We start from the raw sequence: 13,244 nt of genomic DNA on the forward strand, positions 1-13,244 counted from the left end.
CATAGTCACCACATTCCGGCGGCTATTTGGGGAGGCAGGTACGGGAATTGAACCCGCGCTGCTGGCCTTGTTTTGCATTACAAGCCAGCTGTTTAGCCCACTGTGCTAAAATGTTCTGTTGTTACTATTGTGATTCTTGCACATTTCAGAAATTTCTTTGTACATCTCCTCTAACTCCTCTCATTTAGCGGCCCATATATTTAAAGAAAAAACACCAAAAAGCATCATTGTTCCATTATCGGGGCTGGTTTAGCACACTGGGCTAAATAGCTGGCTTGTAATGCAGAACAAAGCAGCAGCGCGGGTTCAATTCCCGTACCAGCCTCCCTGAACAGTCGCTGGAATATGGCGACTAGGGGCTTTTCACAGTAACTTCATTGAAGCCTACTTGTGACAAGCTATTATTATTATTATTATTGTTTCGCGCCTCCAACCCCAAATAGATTCTGTTTTGATCCCTTGAGGACAGCTGCTATAAAAGAATGTTTTCCTTCATCAAAACAGCTACCTCACCTTTTTTTGCGTATTCTTGAATACATTGTGCCCAAGAATATTAAGCATTAACTGTTCCTCTTTTTCTTTGTGCCATGTTGAGGTTTTTGCTATTACATCATATTCCCATGTGGCTATTTGTACTTGTAACTCACTAACCTTGGTGATCACATCATGCATTCCTAACCTGACTTTGTATTTTTTATAATATAGTTCCAGCTCTGTTCCTGTGTAACCAGTCCCATCTCGAACAGGGCTCTTCTGTCCCAGTGCCTAGGCAAATAAGCCCCCCCTCTTGCGCCATGCCATTTTTGCTCAGTCGCATGTGGTTCTGGAAGAAATCCAGGGATTACAACGTTTTGAGGCCCTGCTTTTTAATTTCCTGCCTAGCTTCTTAGAATTTGACTGTCAGACATCAACCATCTTCCTCCCTTTGTCGTCAGTGCTGGCTTGGACCATGCTTTGTCACTTGTCTGCATCCTTGGTGATTACTTTTTCTCTGGCACCAAACCGTAAGAAGGCAACATACCATACGAGTCTCAGGTTGACATCAGCAACAGCAAGCTGCCCGTCTGACCATCTCATCTCACCCACCACCCTCAAAACCAGGCGAGAGAATCCTGAATTATTACTGCATTTCTACTATACCTTGTTTCTACACCATTTGCCAGGATTAGGATAGCACTCTTTGAGATGTCATCGTCCTCGTCTTTATTCCGTGTTGACTATCAATTTTGAGAGTGTCACAATCCTGGACTATTCCTGCACTATCTGCCTCCTCCTTCTGGGTGGCTGCCCATTTGGTGGCCACACGTTTGCATTTCTATCTATCTTGCTGACTGCCTCCTGAATCTTGTAATCCAGGAAACATTCAGTCAGTCCAGTGTTGCCTCAAGGTCAGAAATGAGCTGCTGGAGGTATTTCCTGAAAATGTGGGCCCTGGAGCGCCTGAATTGTCTTTGAATTTTCACATGACACGGGGATTGCAGGCTATAGGTTACAGCTGTTGCTCCGTTCCAGTTTAAAACTCTTAGATGTGTTTTGTTTATTCAGTAGTAATTTTATGTTAACAACATTGCTTAAACCTGTCCGTGCTTATCATCTGCAAGAGCTCACACCCTGATGCTAAGTACTCCTTTGGTAGCTCTGCCATACCCTGAGACCCTTTTAAGTTACCATTCATTGTATCTGCAGATAACTTAAAAGGATGTTTATAGGCTAAAATGCATTAAATCAGTACGTTATGATCAGAGTCTAGAATGATGGTGTGCTGCATGAAATTCTAGATAAGAGGCAGAACCACCATGATAGTTGAATTTGTTTGTTATTTCCAGTGCCATACACTGTTGTGGCTAGAGAAATATGGATGGAATAGCTTGGCCTAAACTGGAAAGGCTCCCATTTCCTTATGAAAGAAGTAAAAAGAGGAGTGGGGAAAGATTTAATCGGTTGGAAGGGGAAAAACACATTTGGCTTAGAGAGCATAATGTTCAGGGTTGTAGGTCCTTTTGAAAGGGCAGGGAAGATGAAGTGGATGGAGGGTGCAGTAGCACTGTTTATGAAAGACACAGTTCATAGAATCCTAGAATTTATAGTGCAGAAGGAGGCCACTCCTTTGAATCGGCACCGGCCCTTGGAAAGAGGACCCCACCCAAGCCCACATCTCCACCCTATCCCTGTAATCCAGCTACCCCACCTAATCTTTTTGAACATTAAGGGGCAATCTAGCATGGCCAACCCACCTAACCTGCACATCTTTGGACTGTGGGAGGAAACCGGAGCACCCGGAGGAAACCCACGCAGACACTGGGAGAATGTGCAGACTCCGCACACAGTGACCCAGCAGGGAATTGAACCTGGGACTCTTGAGCTGTGAAGCAACAGTGCTAACCACTGGGCTACCATGCAGCCCAATTGAACTCAAATTTCACCATCTGCCCTGGTGGGATTCGAACCAGGTCCCCGGAGCAATATCCTGGGTCTCTGGATTACTAGTCCAGTGATAATACCATTGCAGAAACAGGATTTCGGCAAGCTGCAGAAGCACTAGAACTCTGCAACAACGTGAAAGATGTAAAACTCTTTTTGGAGTTGTCTGCATGCATTTCACTATTCTAAAGAATCAGCGGCAGAAAGACCTAAGGGTTCATGTGCACAGATCTTTGAAGGTGGCAGGATATATTGGGAAAGCAGTTAGCAAAGTATATGAGAGAAGTATGAGAATACCAAAACAGTGATGTGCCAAACCTTCTGTTTCAAAATAATATTGCATCCAGTTCTGGCCACCACACTAGCTCCAAGGTTAGGTCGGAAATGCTGAGGTTATTTTTCTTGAGGCAAAGGAGATTCGAAGGAGACCTATTAGAGGTGTGCAGGATTATGACCGGGTTAGAAAAGGTAGACCAGGAAAAAAAATTCCCATTAACTAATGGTACAAGGACTAGGGGACACAGATTTGAGATTTTGAGTAAGTGGTACAGAAGAAATGTGAGGAATTATTTTACACTGAGTGGGACCTGAAAAACTGGAAGGGTGGTAGAAGCAGAGATGTAAGGAAATTGGATGAGTACTTGAGCTAAATAAACTCGCCAGGCTATGTGAATACACATCCCAAATGGCCTCTCTCTCTGGTGTTACCACTGTGGCCACCTGATTTATGTACATAGAACATAGAACGCTACAGCGCAGTACAGGCCCTTCGGCCCTCGATGTTGCACCGACATGGAAAAAATCTAAAAGCCATCTAACCTACACTATGCCCTTATCATCCATATGCTTATCCAATAAATTTTTTAATGCCCTCAATGTTGGCGTGTTCACTACTGTTGCAGGTAGGGCATTCCACGGCCTCACCACTCTTTGCGTAAAAAACCCACCTCTGACCTCTGTCCTATATCTATTACCCCTCAATTTAAGGCTATGTCCCCTCGTGCTAGCCACCTCCATCCGCGGGAGAAGGCTCTCGCTGTCCACCCTATCTAACCCTCTGATCATTTTGTATGCCTCTATTAAGTCACCTCTTAACCTTCTCTCTAACGAAAACAACCTCAAGTCCATCAGCCTTTCCTCATAAGATTTTCCCTCCATACCAGGCAACATCCTGGTAAATCTCCTCTGCACCCGTTCCAAAGCTTCCACGTCCTTCCTATAATGAGGCGACCAGAACTGTACGCAATACTCCAAATGCGGCCGTACTAGAGTTTTGTACAACTGTAACATGACCTCATGGCTCCGGAACTCAATCCCTCTACCAATAAAGGCCAACACACCATAGGCCTTCTTCACAACCCTATCAACCTGGGTGGCAACTTTCAGGGATCTATGTACATGGACACCGAGATCCCTCTGCTCATCCACACTACCAAGAATTTTACCATTAGCCAAATATTCCGTATTTCTGTTATTCTTTCCAAAGTGAATCACCTCCCACTTCTCCACATTAAACTCCATTTGCCACATCTCAGCCCAGCTCTGCAGCTTATCTATGTCCCTCTGTAACCTGCAACATGTAATGGTAAGTTTATGTAAAGTTTAAGTTAAGGAAATGTAAAAGCAGTGGTTATAATGAGATATTTAAATTTCTCTCCGACTAAAATTCAATAGTAAAGGCAATGTATTGTTTCAATTTGGATAATTTTCGAGGACAATGTTTTGCATGCAAAAAGGAAACCAGTCGTAATAGACATGATGAGTAATGAACCAGAAGTTTAAGCAATCTGGCAAGGAACCATTTTTACTATTATCGACTATAACATTGAAGTTGGTATTAGATTTGAAAGGGAAAATCTCAAACCAAGGTTATTTAATTGGATTTATCTCTTAGTGGGTAAAATACGAATGGATGCATCAAAATAAATATTTAATACAAAAGAAAGCCAATTCATACTTCTAAAAAATAAAAAAAAGTGCAAAGTGCAAAATGGATTGTATCAAGTTAAATTAAGTACTTGACGAAATGCAAGGCAAAGTGGATATCTAATTGATTGAGAACTATAAAAACAACCAGAAAGTACTACAAACTAGTGTTCAAAGGGAGAAATATGGAAAAAAAACATACAAGGCAGATTAAAGCTATTGGTGAACATTTTCAAAAATGATAGAAAGGAAGTGGTAAAGTGGATTGTGGGTGAGACTGTAGTTGTCTATAAGGAAATGTCTAACTTGTTGCCCAATAAGAACCGTCTTGGTTTGGCAACATATGATGAATGGTGTTCCCCAAGACCTGTGCTACGACCTCAGATATTCACCATATACATTAATGACTTGGGTCAAAGAATAGATGTGTTAAATTGGTGGAGTGACGGATAGGGGTGGGAATGTAGTGCAGAAGGGGACAGAAGTAAATGGGGTCTTTAGGGACTTCTACGAGGAACTGTACCGGTCAGAACCTCCGATGGGGAGAGGGGGGATGGAGAGCTTCATGAACAGGCTATGGTTCCCAAGGGTTCAAGAGGAGCTGGTAGAGGGGCTGGGGCGCCGATAGAGTTGGAGGAGCTAGTCGGGGGGATTGGACAAATGCAGTCCGGTAAGGCGCCGGGGCCGGATGGGTTCCCGGTGGAATTTTATAAAAAGTATGCGGATCTGGTGGGCCCCCTGTTGGTGCGAGCTTTCAATGAGGCATGGGAGGGGGGGGCTTTGCCCCCCGACGATGTCGCGGGCACTGATCTCTCTGATCCTAAAGCGGGATAAGGACCCCTTGCAGTGTGGATCATACAGGCCTATCTCGCTCCTCAATGTTGACGCTAAGTTGCTGGCGAAGATCCTGGCCACCAGGATAGAGGACTGTGTGCCGGGGTGATACACGAGGATCAGACAGGATTTGTCAAGGGACGACAGCTCAACACGAATGTGCGGAGACTGCTAAATGTTATTATGATGCCGGCAGTGGAGGGGGAGGCGGAGATAGTGGTGGCGCTGGATGCGGAGAAAGCGTTTGATAGAGTTGAGTGGGGGTACCTGTGGGAGGTGCTGGAGCGGTTTGGATTCGGGGAGGGATTCATCAAATGGGTGAGGCTGCTCTACGCGGCTCCGATGGCGAGTGTAGTTACAAATTGAAGGAGATCGGAGTACTTTAGGCTCTACCGTGGGACCAGGCAGGGGTGCCCCCTGTCCCCCTTGCTCTTTGCACTGGCGATTGAACCTTTGGCTATGGTGTTGAGGGAGTCAGGGAGATGGAGGGGTCTGGTGCGGGCTGGGGAGGAACATCGTGTATCGCTGTATGCGGACGACCTGCTGTTGTATGTGACGGATCCAGAAGGGGGAATGCCGGGGGTGATGGAGCTGTTAGCGGAATTTGGGGCTTCTCGGGCTATAAGTTAAATTTAGGCAAGAGTGAGGTATTTGTAGTACACCCGGGTGATCAGGAGGAGGGAATTGGGAGACTCCCATTTAAGAGGGCAGTGAAGAGTTTCAGATACCTGGGGGTGCAGGTGGCCAGGAGTTGGGAGACTGTCCATAAGCTTAATTTTACCAGGCTGGTGGAGCAGATGGAAGAGGAATTTAAAAGGTGGGACATGGTGCCGCTATCGTTGGCGGGTAGAGTGCAGTCCGTCAAAATGACGGTTCTCCCGAGGTTCTTGTTCCTTTTTCAGTGTTTGCCCATCTTTATCCCTAGGGCCTTTTTTAGAAGGGTTACGAGCAGCATCATGAGCTTTGTTTGGGCGCATGGGACCCCGAGGGTGAAGAGGGTCGTCTTGGAGCGGGGTAGAGATGGGGGGGGGGGGGGGGGGGGGGGGGGGGGGGGCTGGCGTTACCCAATCTCTCGGGATATTATTGGGCGGCCAATGTGTCGATGGTGCGCAAGTGGGTAATGGAGGGGGAGGGGGCAGCATGGAAACGGATGGAGAGGGCGTCCTGTGGAGATACAAGCCTGGGGGCCCTGGTAACGGCGCCGTGGCCGCTCCCTCCTACGAGGTATACCACGAGTCCGGTGGTGGCGGCTACTCAAGATTTGGGGGCAGTGGAGGCGACATAGGGGAGAAGTAGGGGGCTCGATGGAGGCTCCGTTAAGGGGGAACCATAGGTTCGTCCCCGGGAACATTGATGGGGGATTTCAGGGTTGGTACAGAGCGGGCATCAGACAGCTGAGGGACCTGTTTATTGATGGGAGGTTTGCGAGCCTGGGGGAGTTGGAGGAGAAATTTGGGCTCCCCCCGGGGAACATGTTCAGGTATCTGCAGGTAAAGGCATTTGCTAGGCGGCAGGTGGAGGGATTCCCTTCGCTTCCCGCGAGGGGGGTGAGCGACAGGGTGCTCTCGGGGGTCTGGGTCGGAGAGGGGAAGATATCTGATATCTACATGGTTATGCAGGAGGCGGAGGAGGCGTCAGTAGAGGAGCTGAAAGCTAAGTGGGAGGGGGAACTGGGGGGAACAGATCGAAGACGGGACATGGGCTGATGCCCTGGAGAGGGTTAATTCTTCCTCCTCGTGTGCGCGGCTTAGCCTCATCCAATTCAAGGTGCTGCACCGGGCCCACATGACTGGGACAAGGATGAGTAGTTTCTTTGGGGGTGAAGGCAGGCGTGTCAGGTGCTCGGGGAGTCCAGCGAACCATGCCCATATGTTCTGGGCATGCCCGGCGCTGGAGGAGTTCTGGAAGGGGGTGGCGAGGACAGTGTCGAGGGTGGTGGGATCCAGGGTCATGCCAGGATGGGGACTCGCGATTTTTGGGGTTGGGGTGGAGCCGGGAGTGCAGGAGGCGAAAGAGGCCGGTGTGCTGGCCTTTGCGTCCCTAGTAGCCCGGCGAAGGATCTTGCTACAATGGAAGGATGCGAGGCCCCCAAGCGTGGAGACCTGGATCAATGACATGGCGGGTTTCATTAAGCTAGAGAAGGTCAAATTCGCCCTGAGAGGGTCGGTACAAGGGTTCTTTAGGCGGTGGCAACCTTTTCTCGACTTTCTGGCTCAACGATAGGGTACGGGGACAGTAGCAGCAGCAACCCGGGGGGGTGGGGGCGGACGATGACTATGTTTGTTTATTTAATTTAAATTTATTTTGAAGTTCTTTTGTTGTTCATTGGGGTTGGGGGGGTGGGGGATGGGATACATGCGTCGATACGGTCTGGGGGTGGTACGGTTATTATGGGTTATTTTGTTGCATTTCATTGTTTGTCGTTATGTTTTATATTTTCTGTAAAAAATTCCAATAAAAATTATATTTAAAAAAAAAAGAATAGATATGTTATCCAAGTATGCAGATTACATTAAATTAGAAGGCACAGTAAGTTGTGCAGATGAGTACAGGATGTGACAAAAACAGTGGGGGCAGATGTGCAAAACTGTGACAGGTTGACTTTAATGTGGGTAAGTGTGAAAGGGAGAAAGAAAAGCCATAGGTATCAATGCAGAACAGGTACAGCACATTACAGAAGTCATTGCAAACATAGGAACAAGTAAGACCGGATAAGTAGGGGACTATATCCCCAACATTTTCCTTCCATGGACATGAGATCTCTCTGCACCAAAGCGGGATACAGTCAACAGCACAGAGTTGCATCATGCCCATAGCTTCAAAGAAAAATAAGAGGAATTAAATGCCGAGAACACCAGGGGCCAAGGGATACCCACCATGCAAAAAGCCGAAGGTTAAGAAGGGTATAATCCAATCCAAGCTGAAAGGGGGGAACCCAATGCCAGAGAAAAGGAGGCCATCGGGGGGGCTGGAAGCATGGGCCAGCCCACCTATCCTCTGCACCTGAGAACCCACCCCGACAACCAGGACCACTCAGGAAAAAGGGGTCGGGCTACCTAAGAGAAAAAAATACAGATGCTCTGATCTAATTAAAAAGAAAAAAAGTAAGAAAAAAAAATCACAAACCGAGGGGACCTTCCTCGATCACAGCCAGGACAAACTAACCCTACCAACTCCAACCATCCACCCCTCACCCTGCTCTGGCTTTGCTCCCGTACCAGCCTTCCCGGACAGGTGCCGGAATGTGGCGACTAGGGGCTTTTCACAGTAACTTCATTGAAGCCTACTTGTGACAATAAGAGATTTTCATTTTCATTCATTTTCATTTAATTTCATCTTCCTTCTGAGAGAGACGGGGGAGACAACAAAAAGCACCCCCCCTTCCTCCACCACAAGGATTGTCAGACAGTATAGGGCCTAAATACATTTAGGATAAAGACTCTGCACAAGTCCTGTATTCAACATTAGACTGAACATGAAATACACTTGTTAAATCAGGATACTCAGCAGTACGGGCCATCACACCAACATTATTTATTTCCGTGTAAGTGGAAACAATTGACAAGATCAAGCAGACAACAACATGATCAACTTGGAGCAAAGTCCAGGATAATAACCGGGATGCAGAAATGTAAAGCAGTCCTCAGGATAAAGACTTCTTCACAGGCGCAAGAAGAATGCTAAAGTCAAGGATGTGGCAGGATTAGGATCAGTGAGCATTCCAGATCTCTTGAGTATTCCAACGAGTGAAGCAGGTGATACCATTACTTCCACCATGCTGTCTCACCAGAACAAATTGGAGGAAGGGGGGGGGGGGGTGATATTTGTTGGCTCAATTTCGGGAAAGTTCAATTTGCTTTCTTCTTCCGATTTGCTGTCTCATTTCCTAGCTTTGGAAGAATTATGTGCCATCTGTTCAAGATCAGTTAGTGACAGGAATATTGCGTAGCAGTTGTTTATTATTTCTTCGTAATCAGAATCCAAATTGGATTCGTAACTCTCGTCTGATTTCTTCATCTCTTGTTATTACTATTAGATTCTCACCCCTCTTCAGGATCGCCTTCAATCTTGGGAGTTCTCTGAATCTGATTCTCTACTAGATTTTTATCTTTGACAAAGTCTGAGAAATCATTCTCTTGTGATAATTTCATCAGTATCAGCAGAATCAGATTCATTACCATTGTCATTTGATATGTGATTAATGTCTTTCAACATTTCTTTCTTTGAGTTATTTAATGTCCAATGAGTTTTCCTAATTCCCACATGCCATTGGCATCTTGTGCTATCCACAGTACTTCCCTCGGAGTCTCTGTAATCATGGGTGAAGTTACAACCTTAGCTCCTGCCTAATCATGCCCCAAAAGTATGATTACTACATTCACCGGGTATTTCTTAACCAACCCGGCAACTATTGGACCTGACACTAAATCACACTTCAATTACAATTTATACAATGGAACTGAAATAATTTCCACCTATCCCATTCACTAATACCTTAGCTTTCGTTGAACGCTCTGGAGGGGAAACCAAATCCTTCTCCAGTAAGAGAGTTTGAGTAGTGCCTGTGTCCCTTAAGGTAGTTGTGGGTTAGGTTACATAAGCTGAGGAAAATGGGGTGATCTTCCCCTTAGACAAAAGCCCTGCATATCTCTCCTCTGTCATTCATTACACCAGCCCCCACAGCAGGGTTTACCTCAGATCTCCTAAATCCAGTTAAAGCTACAGTCTGCCCTCTGGTATTTTCCACTTCTGTTCCCTTTTCAGAATCCTCCTCATGAACGCTAACGGATCCCATGGTTCTTCCTTGCAACTTCCAACATGCTGAACAAACGTGTCCCACCTTATTATAATGGAAACACCTCGGCTTTCGAGGCTCACCTTCACCCTCAGTTCCTTCCTGATATGAAGAGGAGATCTGGGAGCATTCCTGCTATCCATTTACCTTGGGTTACCTTCCTTCCTTTCACTCCCCCACTTCCTATCCATTTCAAAATTCTGGGGGTGATGGAACAAAGATTTAACTTAATCGCCGACCATAATTGCTGCCTGTCTAGCAATCGCCATCCTTTCATCTTCGACATGGGTTCTTATCATAGAAGGGAGGGAATTCTTAAATTCCTCTAAGAGAACCATCTCTCTCAGAGCCTCATAGTTCCACCTTCCAATGCTCGTACCCATTTATCGAAATTGTTCTGTTTAAACTCTTTCGAAGTCGGCATACGTCTGTCCTAGCTGTCCACTTAGATTCCAAAATTGCCTATATGCTTGGGGAATCAATTCATATTTGTTATTTTCTCAAAAGCTCTAAAAAAGATTTGTATATCCTTCTCTTTGAATTTTGGGAGGGTCTGTATAAATTTAAATATATTACCACTGGGTTCCATTCTCGGATTAAGCTCTCTTCTAATTTCCAGTCTCTCACTCTCTCTCTCTCTCTCTCTCTCTTTCTAACCTCATTTCCATCTCCCATTTATTTTCCTTTTTGCTGCATCTCTAATTGTTTCATTTGTAACTGGACTTTAGCTACTTCTGCTGATGGTTAACATAACCCACGCTGTGTTTCTGGCATCTTTTTAAAATTGAAATGTTGAGCAATCACTCAGTTATCTCTGTCTTCCTTGCTTTTAGTTGGTACTGGTACTTCAGCCAATTCGACTGGCTTGTCTTTTCAAAGCCCTATTAAATAAACCAATGACAAATCGCCTGCCTGAAGCAAAATCGTTGCAGCCTCCAGAGCCATCCTGTTATATTGCTGCAAACTTGGTGTCTCTTTTTAAAGTTTACTGTAACCCAGACTTTGCCGTCTACTGTTCCAACAATCCTGAACGAGCCCACAAATAACTTTACAACCCCTTGGGCCAGTGCACAGTCAATGCCAGCCCCACCTGACCTGGAGTCAAAGCACAATTGAATTAACCAATAATTCTTAGAAAAATACCTGAAGTCTTGGCTGCCCAACAATTACAGTCACTAGGTTTGTAAAAAGAAAAGAGTTGTTGTTTCAGTTGGTTGTCTGTAAGCAGACTTTCCTTCAAGCTTTCAGATCCAAGACTTTGTTTGCAGCCTGTAATAGTTTCACTATGGATTCATTCAGGTCTCTGCAGTTTCAGAAATACAGCAATTCCCAACATTTCTGGAGAAAACACAAGAGAGGGGAGAGCCTTTTCTCTGTGTGTCCAGGTCTCAACTCTTCTTCTCTTTGGTATCTGGACATTACCCCATTCGGGCAGGATCCAATCACCATCTGTTTACCAGGCAGAATACAGCCTTTTGGCCAATTCATTGTCCACCAGCCAGTCAATCGAACCAAGCCCTACCCCATCCCTTGGGTGCCGAGAAGTCTGGGTCTTGCTGCCCAAAGTTAGCAGCACCATATGTTGCAACAACTTGAACATAGAACAGTACAGCACAGAACAGGCCCTTCGGCCCTCGATGTTGTGCCGAGCAATGATCACCCTACTTAAACCCACGTAACCCGTATACCCGTAACCCAACAATCCCCCCATTAACCTTACACTACGGGCAATTTAGCATGGCCAATCCACCTAACCCGCACATCTTTGGACTGTGGGAGGAAACCGGAGCACCCGGAGGAAACCCACGCACACACGGGGAGGACGTGCAGACTCCACACAGACAGTGACCCAGCCGGGAATCGAACCTGGGACCCTGGAGCTGTGAAGCATTGATGCTAACCACCATGCTACCGTGAGGCCCCATATGAAAATCGCTTATTGTCACGAGTAGACTTCAATGAAGTTACTGTGAAAAGCCCCTAGTCGCCACATTCCGGCGCCTGGCCGGGGAGGCTGGTTCGGGAATCGAACTGTGCTGCTGGCCTGCTTGGTCTGCTTTAAAAGCCAGCGATTTAGCCGAGTGAGCTAAAGCAGCCCCTGAATTGAATTCCTCCTCTCTACTGCTTGAATTAAAGATACATGTCCATTAAGCATCCACGGATCAAAAATAAAGAAAGGGGAAATGAGGGAATCAGCAAGATGGACCCTTACAGAAAGCAGTTTCAAGATTACTATTGATTGTTTGAGATGTCTCAAAAGATGTCATGCCAATATTATAGATTTTTGCTAGTATTTCATTATCTTACCATTTCCTATGCCAAGTTTTGAGCTTCAGGGTATATTTCAGTCATTGAACAGGAGCTTTGCTTCTTTATTAGTTGCTATTTCTATCCATTAACTAATTTTGTGAATTGGAAGCAAATGATTATGGTACTTGGAGATGGCCATGTATGTTTTTGGTGTTTGTGTGCTCTCTGAAGGTTGTACTTGAATGTGTTTGACTATTCTCAATCAAAACCCTAATGGCACATGTCCAGTGCATCGTTGTTGATTTGATCGACGGACTCTGTTTCGGAAGCAATCTGGACTGAAGTAGGCAGGCCCAATAAGGATCATTGAACTCCCCATCACATGGTTTAATATCTGCAAAATGTTGAAAATCTTTTCACTAAACTGTTAACATTTTGATGCCCAGCACAAGACATTTATGGAATTCCATGCACAAGTCCTTTGTGATTTCAGATTGTCCACGAACCCCGGATACCCCTAACCCAGAGTCTACAAATAATAGCCGCATTGCTGCCTTGAAGAAACAATTGGACATTGAGTTGAAAGTGAAGTTGGGAGCTGAGAATATGATTCAGATGTACTCGAATGGATCTTCAAAGGTAGGTTGCTTAAAATACACCTACAGGGTTGTGCACAATAGAATCACCTATATGAAAACACCATCTATTCAAATGAACCATTGTTTACTACTTGCATGTTAGTGCATCCATTTATTCTCAACTTTTCTAGCAGACACTGAGCTCCATTGCTAGCCATTCAACAAAATCATTATGGTAAGAAGTCTTGCAACACCAGGTTAAAGTCCAACAGGTTTGTTTGGAATCACTAGCTTTCAGAGCTGAGCTTCTTCACCAGTTGAGTGAAGAGGTGGGTTCCGCAAACACATATATAGACGAAGTCAGTGATGCAAGATGATACTTTGAATGCAAGTTTTTGCAGGTAATTAAGTATTTACAGGTCCGGACAGTGCGACTGGAG

At 45.6% G+C, this 13,244-nt stretch overlaps 1 protein-coding gene across 3 annotated transcripts in view; it reads left to right on the plus strand.

Annotated features, from left to right (window-relative positions):
* zgc:153916 (serine/threonine-protein kinase N2) overlaps positions 1–13,244 on the plus strand; it is a 138,654-nt gene that overhangs the window by 65,756 nt on the left and 59,654 nt on the right. For all 3 annotated transcript variants that reach the window (XM_038793776.1, XM_038793777.1, XM_038793778.1), the window contains one exon: positions 12,720–12,865. In XM_038793776.1, the coding sequence (XP_038649704.1) occupies positions 12,720–12,865 (146 nt within the window). The remainder of the gene's footprint in view (positions 1–12,719; positions 12,866–13,244) is intronic.

Source organism: Scyliorhinus canicula, chromosome 4 (genome assembly GCF_902713615.1).
Source record: "Scyliorhinus canicula chromosome 4, sScyCan1.1, whole genome shotgun sequence".
NCBI classification, from domain to species: Eukaryota; Metazoa; Chordata; class Chondrichthyes; order Carcharhiniformes; family Scyliorhinidae; genus Scyliorhinus; species Scyliorhinus canicula.